Source organism: Fukomys damarensis, unplaced genomic scaffold, assembly GCF_012274545.1.
Source record: "Fukomys damarensis isolate Sample0158 unplaced genomic scaffold, DMR_v1.0_HiC HiC_scaffold_17, whole genome shotgun sequence".
In the NCBI taxonomy this organism is placed as follows: Eukaryota; Metazoa; Chordata; class Mammalia; order Rodentia; family Bathyergidae; genus Fukomys; species Fukomys damarensis.
In genome coordinates, this window is record NW_022900929.1 from 35021413 (window position 1) to 35030266 (window position 8854).

At 42.0% G+C, this 8854-nt stretch overlaps 1 protein-coding gene across 2 annotated transcripts in view; it reads right to left on the bottom strand.

The window, feature by feature from the left end:
• Positions 1–8848, bottom strand: part of Chp1 (calcineurin like EF-hand protein 1) — a 38404-nt gene extending 29556 nt beyond the window's left edge. Inside the window, exon 1 of one of the 2 annotated variants that reach the window (XM_010624715.2) lies at positions 8654–8848. In XM_010624715.2, the coding sequence (XP_010623017.1) occupies positions 8654–8720 (67 nt within the window). In that variant the 5' untranslated portion in view covers positions 8721–8848. Of the gene's footprint in view, positions 1–8021; positions 8616–8653 lie in introns of those variants that run through there. The other variant, XM_033765008.1, reaches the window with a different exon arrangement.
• Positions 8849–8854: the final 6 nt, after the last annotated feature.

An 8854-nucleotide genomic window follows, 5' to 3' on the forward strand; every position in this document is an offset into this window, starting at 1 on the left:
AAAAAAAAAAAAAAAAAAAAAGGGTCACAGAAACCTCTGACAGTATGACTTTTTAAAACTCTTAGTAAGTACTAGTCTGGCTTTATACCCTTTTTGTTTGGGGGGGTGTGGAATTCATTTTTGGCTGTTTGAATTCATAATTTACCACCCATACTCACAAAAAACACATACATAAGTATTCCAAACAATCATGCAACTATTACTTTTCAGAATAAACTAGGCTACATGGAAATCAGCAGAGGAATGTATAACCAAATGTCTTGTGTGTGTGGGGTATAGAATTAAAAACCAGGGACTTGAACATTTTAGGCAAGGGTGCTACCACAGAGCCACATCTCCAGTCCCAGATGCCAGCTTTTAACATTACTCAGGTCATATCCAAACCCATCTCCTACAATTCAGAACTAATGTTATAATATCTTTAGAAAACAGTTTTGTAACAAAAAGGAGAGAAAGCTAGTCTAGGTGCTTTATCTACCATGACAAAGAATATTAAGCAACGGGGTATGGTGGCACACACCCCAGCACTTAGGAGTCTGAGGCAGGAGGATTGCCAGGAGTTAGAGGCCAGCCTGAACTAATAGTGAGACCCTGTCTCAACACCCTACCACCACCAAGAACATTAAGCAATCTTTAAGGCACTGGTGGCAAAGTATCATAGTAGGCTGCTGTATCCTCAAAAGCTCTAAAGTACTCACCTTCGCTGCTCTAAGGTGTAGAGCTAACAACAACCTTAATTTACTTGTTTTTATGCTACCCAGGCTGTTCTTAAAACTTGTGAGTTTAAGAGATTCTGATTGCTCAGCCTCCCCCAATCCATTTTTTTTTTTTTTTTTTTTTGGTACCAGGAATTGAACTTTGGACTAGGCAGGGCTTGGCACCACTGAGCTAAATCCCCGGCCCCTCCCAATCCACTTTTTACTATCTTATTTATTTTTGAGACAGGGTCTTGCTTTGTAGTGAAGATTGGCCTTGAACTCACTATATAGCTTTGAACTAATGGCAATTTTCCTGTCTCAGCCTCATGAGAAATGGGATTACAGGTGTGTGCCACCATACCCAGCATCCCAATCCACTATTTTGTGTGTGTGTGTTTCTTTTTTTGTGGTTTGGTGAGACTGACCTGGAACTCACTATGCAGCCTAGGTGTGTCTCCAATTCACAGTGATCCTTCCGCCTCAGCCTCCCAAGTGCTGGGATTATAGGTGTGCACCACCATGTCTGTTTTTTTGGGTTTTTTTTAAAGTTTTTTGAGACAAGGTCTTGCTTTTAGTTCAGGCTGGCCTTGAACTCACTAAGTACCACAGGCTGGCCTCAAACTCACGATGATCTTCCTGCCTCAGCCTCCCGAGTGCTGGGATTACAGGCATGCGCCACCATGCTCAGTGCCCAATCCACTTTTAAAGGAGGTACACAACCTATGTGTAGAAAGGTTTTAGAGTTGCACAAATGAGACGGATATGTTTCCAGCAAGTTATTCATACTAGAAGGCACTATGTTGGACAGACAGGTGCCCCAAGACTCATTCTTGGTAATCTCATTCTCAATGAAGTCTCACTCTCAGAAAACTGTGCACATAGACATGCCTTCAGTGAAGGTATACTTCTCTCCACTGATGTGCAATTACTTTGACATTGTTGTTGAAGATTATTTAAAAGATCCTGCTAATTTCTGCCTGTAGACCTTTCTATCATCATTACCTCATGCTCAGAGCAGGAAGGCATTTCACAGAAGTGCCAAGTAGCAAGGGAAATGACAGAGGGAAGAATGAAAAGAAAAGGGAGCCAGGTATGGTGGCACATGCCTATAAGCTCAGCACTTAAGTAAAAAAGGGCTGGGGACACTGCTCAGTACAAAGGCCCTGGGCTCAATCGCCAATGTGCTGGAGATTGGGGGAGACAAAATGAAGAATAGTTATTTTGCCCTTGCTTTTATCCTAAAACTTAAGGCAAAGGAAACCAAGATAAAGCATACAATTACAGCCAAGGGGAGTGCTAAAGACTGCACAGTTAAAGCTCATATTCCTAACCATTCTTCCTAAACTCTCCACACCCAAACATTTCTCCATCATCAGGGCTTCAAGGCATATTTTATAAAACAAACAAACAAGTTCTATTTTCTTATAATTGGGGAAATACATTATGGAATTACTGTCAATGTTCTTAGGTATGATAATAGTGCTGTGGTTATGTAAGAAAACTTCTTTTCCTCAGGAGATGCATTCAGAAATATTTTGGGGTGAAGGGTTCTAATAGCTTCAACATTCAAACTCTTCACCAAAAAAGTACATAATTTAGGGATACGGGTGTAGATCAAGAGTAGAATGCATGAATGAAGTCCTGGGTTTAACCCCCAGCACCCCTCAAAAAACCATTTAGACAAATCTGATAAAATTTAGTTCACAGTAAGTTTTCCTTCTCACTACAACCTAAGTTACTAGTACCCTCTCTTTCATAATAGCAACGCACATCATGCATCTATCACTCTTTTTTTTTTTTTTTTTGGTACCGGGGATTGAACTCGGGTCCTTGCACTTCCAAGGAAGGCGATGGAACCGCTGAGCTAAATCCCCGGTCCTATTACTCTTTAATAGTACAGTAGTTTGTATTTTTTCTGTCCTGTTAAACAGAGATTGGGACGCTAAGGCAAGAGGAATGGCAGGTTCAACTCAGCCTGAACAGCTTAGCAACTTGGCAAGACCCTGTATCAAAATAAAAAAAATAGAAAAAAGGTCAGGGAGCATAGCTCAATGTAAAGGCCCTGGGTTCAATGTCAAGTACAACAACAACAAGATGAGGTGGACCTCAGCTTTTATCTTTGCAACTGCTGCTGGGGTCAATTATCCTCTGAGTGACTAAACCAGCTGGGTGTGGTGGATCACCACAGTTCAAGGCCTGCCTGGGCTTACACAATGAGCTCAAGGCCAGTTTGAACTACAAAGCAAGGCACTGTCTAAAAAATAAAAAATAAATAAAAGACTAAACTCCCAAGAATGTCATGCTCTGGACCACCTTCTCCTACAAACAAAATGTTCATAGGGTTTTGCTCCTTCTGAGTGGCACGTGGTTACTTCTTAGACTTTCTGGCAACAAATGTGAAGAAAACTCTGGACCAGAACTACAAATTACTTAACCCTACACCAGCTAAAGGCATTAGCTACGTATCTCACTGGAGACAAGATGGCACGGTCTTCTATGGTGATATAAACTTTAGACTCTGTGGTGTGGTGCGGCAGGACTTGGGGTCCTCCATTAGGAGGCAGTAGCAGCCAGAAACTGAGCTGCAGGAAACTGTTCTCAAGTGACTGGTTTTGCCAGGCATGTGTTCTTTGTGGTAGACAAACCCACACCCTTCATATCATCCCTACACCCTTTCAAACAAACAGAACCTCACCAGCCAGTACAATTTACTTCCTAAACCTGTTCAGCACCCTCCTCATACCAATACACAAACCAGAATGTAGAGACTGAAAATAAATCCATCTGCATTCATCAGGATTTAGTTGGGATGCATTGTTTCTTTCTTTTTGGTGGGGAGGGATGTACAGGGATCAAACTCAGGACTTTGCGTTTGAGAGGCAGGCGCTGCATCAACTGAGCTAAATCCCCGGCCCTGGAATGAACTGTTTCTTGTAATTAAGGTTTTAAGTAACTCATGGTTAATACTGAAGTTAAGTAAACTAAGTGTGGAGATTACAGAAACTCCCAGGACATTAGTGACCTTCCTCCAATTACATCTTTTATTCAAATGAACTTTAGAAAGATGTAGAGCCAGCCCTGGCAGCACTCCGCTCTCTGCTTACCTGGAATTCCAGCACTTAGTGGGCTGACGCACTGCTGAGAGCTGTAGGCCAGCCTGAACTACACAGAGAGACCTTGCCTTAAAAAAACAAGAATAAGGGCTGAGGATTTAGCTCAATGGTTCTGCTGCCTGCCTCACAAGCGCGAGGTCCCGAGTTCTATCCCCTTACCAAAAATAAATAAATAAATAGGGGGCCAGGATTTAGCTCAGTGGCACTGCACCTGCCTTGCGCACAAGGTCCTGAGTTGGATCCCCAGGACCATAAACAAACAAACAAATAAGAGTAGTAGAGATGTCAGCCAGGCATGGTGGCAATGTTTGTAATCTCGGCACTCTGGGAGGCTAAAGCAGGAGGGTCACGAGTTCAAGCCCCAACAGTTTGTAATAGACAAATCTTGGAAACAGCCCAAATGCCCATCAACTGATAAACAGATAAAGATGTGTTTTTTTGTTTGTTTGTTTTTAATACAATGGAGTACTACTCTGCCATATAGGATTCACTTGAGACATTTCTAGGTAAATGAATGCACCTTGAGACCATACCCTTAAGTGAAATAAATTGGACACACATATGTAATTATGACATTGTTTCTCTGTATGAGAAACCAAAAGTGGAAATAAGGACTAAAATGTATAATAGATATTGGGAAATGGGAAGAAAATGTTCAAATGAGAATAGGAAGTGGGGAGGGGGAAAGGAAAGAAGTAACAAGAACAAAGAAAATAGAAGGAAAAAGGGAAACAAAGCTTTGGTATATAAAGAAGGGAAAGGGGTTGAAGGGAGGGGGGAATGGGAAAAAAAGCAAGATATATCATGTACAGGTGCAAATTCCCTATGATGAATTTTATAGTTATGTATATTTAAAATGTACCAATAAATGTTTTGTTTCAAAGCAAAACAAAACACATATTCAAGCCCAGTCTGGGTGGCACAGGGATTAAATGAAACTCTGTCTGGAGAGAGAGAAAAAAAAAGGGTGGGGTAGGGTGGGGATGTAGCTTAGTACAAACTTCTAGGTACAAACCCAAGTGAAAAAACAAACCCTAAAAGGGCTGGGAATTTAGCTCAATGATACCAGTGCCTGCCTCATAGTGCAAGGTCTTGAGTTCAAACCCCAATACCTGAGTTTGATCCCCAGTACAAAAAACATAACAAAAAAAAAAAAAAAAAAAAAAAAAAAAAAAAAAAAAAAAACCCACACAACCATGAAAGCTAGCAAAACACAACCTAGCAAACACATATGTTTCTTAAACTGTTAGAAACATCAGGCTTTCTGTTCTATTTACTTCCACAAAACTGACAAAATAGTATCTGGACTTGATTCCTAATGCTTATTGATAATAGGAAAAACACAAAATGCTGCTACCCCCTCAAATTACAGCTCTAAACTGTTTGTTGACACATGGTCCTGTTGCCCAAACTGGCTCTGAATTCACCCAAACTGGCCTTGAACTGCTAGGCTTAAAGAACCTCTTATCTCAGCCTCCCAACTGGCTTAGACAGTTTTGTTTTGTTTTGTTTTTGTACCAGGAATGGAACTCAGGACCTTGTGCTTGCTTGAGATAGGTGTGGTGCCACTGAGCTAAATCTCTGGCCACATTTTTATAGCTAGCACACATAACTGTATTTTCTAAAAATGATGACTGCTCTCTTTCGTTCAAAATAATAACATCCACCTTGGTGTCGTGGTGCATGCTGATAATCCTAGCACTCTGGGAGGCTAAGGCAGGAGATCGAAAGTTCAAGCTCAGCTTGGAAAATGTAGGGACTTAGCCTAATATCAAAATTTTTTGTTGTTGTTTTTGAGACAGGGTCTCATTACTTCATAGCTCAGGCTGGCCTTGAACTCCTGGTGCTTCTTCTGCCAGCCTCCTTGAGTGCTGGAATTGTAGGTGTGCATTACCACACCTGGCCTTGAAAACATTTTTTCACAGGGAGAAGGGGCTGGAGTGTAGTAGCTTAGTGCAAAGGTCCTGGGTTCAAAACCTAGTACAAAAAGAAAAAGAAAAAGGCTATAGTACAGTGCCAAGGCACTGGGGTCAAACCTCAGTATTGCCAAAAACAAATAAATAAATAAATACTAACATTTACATGGCACTTACATCTAACATTATTCTAAATGTTTACATAGTTTATTTCACTTATGGTCTTAAGAATCCTATAAAGTAGGTTCTGTTACTATTCCCATTTTTCAAATGATGAAAATGAGGCTCACAGGTAATTCTTATCTAGAATTATTTTTCCAAACATTCACTAGCTAAATTTCAAGCTAAACATACATGAATTCTAAACAAGCCAAATTTCTGACAAAATATTTAAATATAATCATCAATTTCAATGAATGAAGTCGGTTCTCCTCAATGTAATACATTTTCTAACTGGTAAAGGGACCAGTAAAATATCTTATATTTGTAGTTGGGTTTCCAACTGATAGTTCCCTAAATAAGTCTTTCTCAAACAAGAGACAGATGAAAATAGGACAAATTTCACCTGTCTACACAACCTTAAAGGTATGTGTTGTTTTCAGTTTTTCTAAATATTTTGCATTAAGCTAAAATTACTGCTTTACAAAACAACTCTAATAGGCACTAGATAGATAAACTGATAGCTCAATTCGGAGGGTGGAAAAATGACTTAGTAGCAGTCTGGGAGAGAATGTTCCTGGAAGCCACCCAAAGCGCCCTAGGTTAATTTATCCAAATCTAATCTGTTCTAATGTGCACCAAGGCCCAATTCTTTTCCTCCACGAAGCCAGTGCAGCCTCTCCTTCCTTCATCCTCTGTCCAACCAACCCTCCCTGTGAAGATGGGTGCCACACAATTTCAGTTTCCTCACGTCATAATGCTAATCAGAAATCTCTCAGGCTATTCTCCCCTGCAGGGTGTGGGCGTTTTTTTGTCACCATCTGCTCTCAGTACCCAGTATAATAAATACTGAACATAGACACTGCGAAAATTCAGTAAGTTTCTTGAGGCTTTCTGGCTTCAAACATGCATTTGCACTGATTTTTGGTTGAGAACCACCCTCATGCCTGAGTCACTGCCAACCGAGCAAACAGCTCTTCCACAAGTACCCAGTTCTGTTTGTCCACTAGTTTCATGGTAAGATAACTCAAAGTCCTACATAGGAATCCAAGCCCTTTTCATTTGGTCAAATGTAAATAAGCCAAAACGGGATTATTGCCCTGTTCAATCCGAGGCAAAAAGCTTTTCAAATCCTCACTTATGGTTTACACTTCCTCATTATGTTTCTATTTTAAGCACAAACGCTTTAATTCAGGTGCCACCTTAGACCTAAAGCAGTCATTATATTTACAAGTGTGACCAGAGGTCATGGTGACAAAATGTAATAAAATGCTTGTTGAATCCAAATTGATTCTATTTCTAGTCCTGGAGTCAGAATAAGTCATAAAATGATCATAAGATTATGCGGCCAAACAAATACTGCAAATTATAATTTGCTAACCACTTTCCAACGTTCATTCAAAATTGAGAAATGGATGGCGCAGTTTAGGGCCACGTGTTAGGGGATGCTGAAAGAAGTAAACCCATCTGATAAAACGTGGGGCTAGATACCACCTCCTGCAAGAATACAGGGGGGAAGAGGGGAGCATGCCATAAGGAATTACGACTTTATGTACAGGTTCCAACTCCCCATGATAAATGTAGCCATACATACTGCAAACATGTACTAATAAAAATAAAAATTTAAAAAACAGCATCATCCTTTTGTATGTGGAATTCGTCAGAAAGCACAGGACAGTGTGTGTGTGTGTGTGTGTGTGTGTGTGTGTGTGTGTGTGTTTTCTCCAGGGGTCAAACTCAGGACCTTGCGCTTGCCAGGCAGGCGTGGTACCACTGAGCTATATCCCCAGCCCAGACTGCTTTTGATATATTCCAGGCCAGTACTGCCTGAAGTTCCGTAGTTCCCCCAGGACTCCTCAGTACTGCCAATCAGCCACTGATTTACACATTATGTCCTTATCAAATACAAGTATCACAAAAGACATATGCAGAACTCCTAACTCGACGAGTCATAAAGGGTCAGTGAGGAAATACTGTATGTATCAGTGTGATTTGCCATATACTGCATTATCTACGATTATTCAGAGTATCATGGTATTTCACAAAGCTTCTTAATTCCAACGCCCTGTTGCTCCTTTGTTCAGGTTAAGCAGGAAGAGACTGGACTACAAAAAAAGTTCCTAGTACAAATTCACCTTGAGAATTCTGGAGTACATCCAATTTCAATAGCGACTGCATAAAGTATAGACAATGGGACAGTAAAAATCAGTACATGAAATCAGGACAGCAAGTATGCTCAGTGCTGGTGGTCGCGGAACCTAGTTTTCTCAGACCCGATTGTTTTAAGTCTGCAGTCATCGGATCACGCCTTTCAAAGCCCTACCTTACAATCTTGCTTTCTGAGTTTATTTTTCCAGTTTGTGGCAAGAATTTGTGGTTTTAGGTCGTTGCCCAGAAACGTCACAGAAACAGACCTTTCTATAGGATTCATTCAAAGTTCCTGAATTTGCTACTCGGGCTCTGCCTATGAGTCAGGATGCCTCTACATTGGGAAGGCTAGTTGGACGGAAGATGAAGGGAGTGCGGGGACTTTCGTGGACTCCAACTCGGAGGGGAAGAACAGCTTTACGTGAGCCGCAGTCCCGCTCCCGCAAGGTACAGCCGAACGGACAGGTCCTCCAGCCTCGGTCCCCGGCGATGGAGGGTCCTCAAGGCGTCTCAACATTAAGGCACCTCAAGTCCTGACCTCGGCGACAGCTGCGCTTGCTTAGTCCTGAGGCCGGCCGAAGGCACCGGGCCGCGTTCCCACCCGCCAACCCCGACTCACAGCCGGTCTCCTTCTTGATCTCCTCGAGCTCTTCGTCCCGCAGTAACGTGGAGGCCCGAGACCCCATTACCGTGCCGGGATCTCCTCCGGGAGCGGCGGCGCCTGAAGCGACGGCTGCAGGAGGGAGGGAAGAAGGAAAGAGAGGGCTAGGGGTCAAGCAGCGAGAGGCCAGCGCTGCGCCGCGGACCAGGGAGGGAGCCC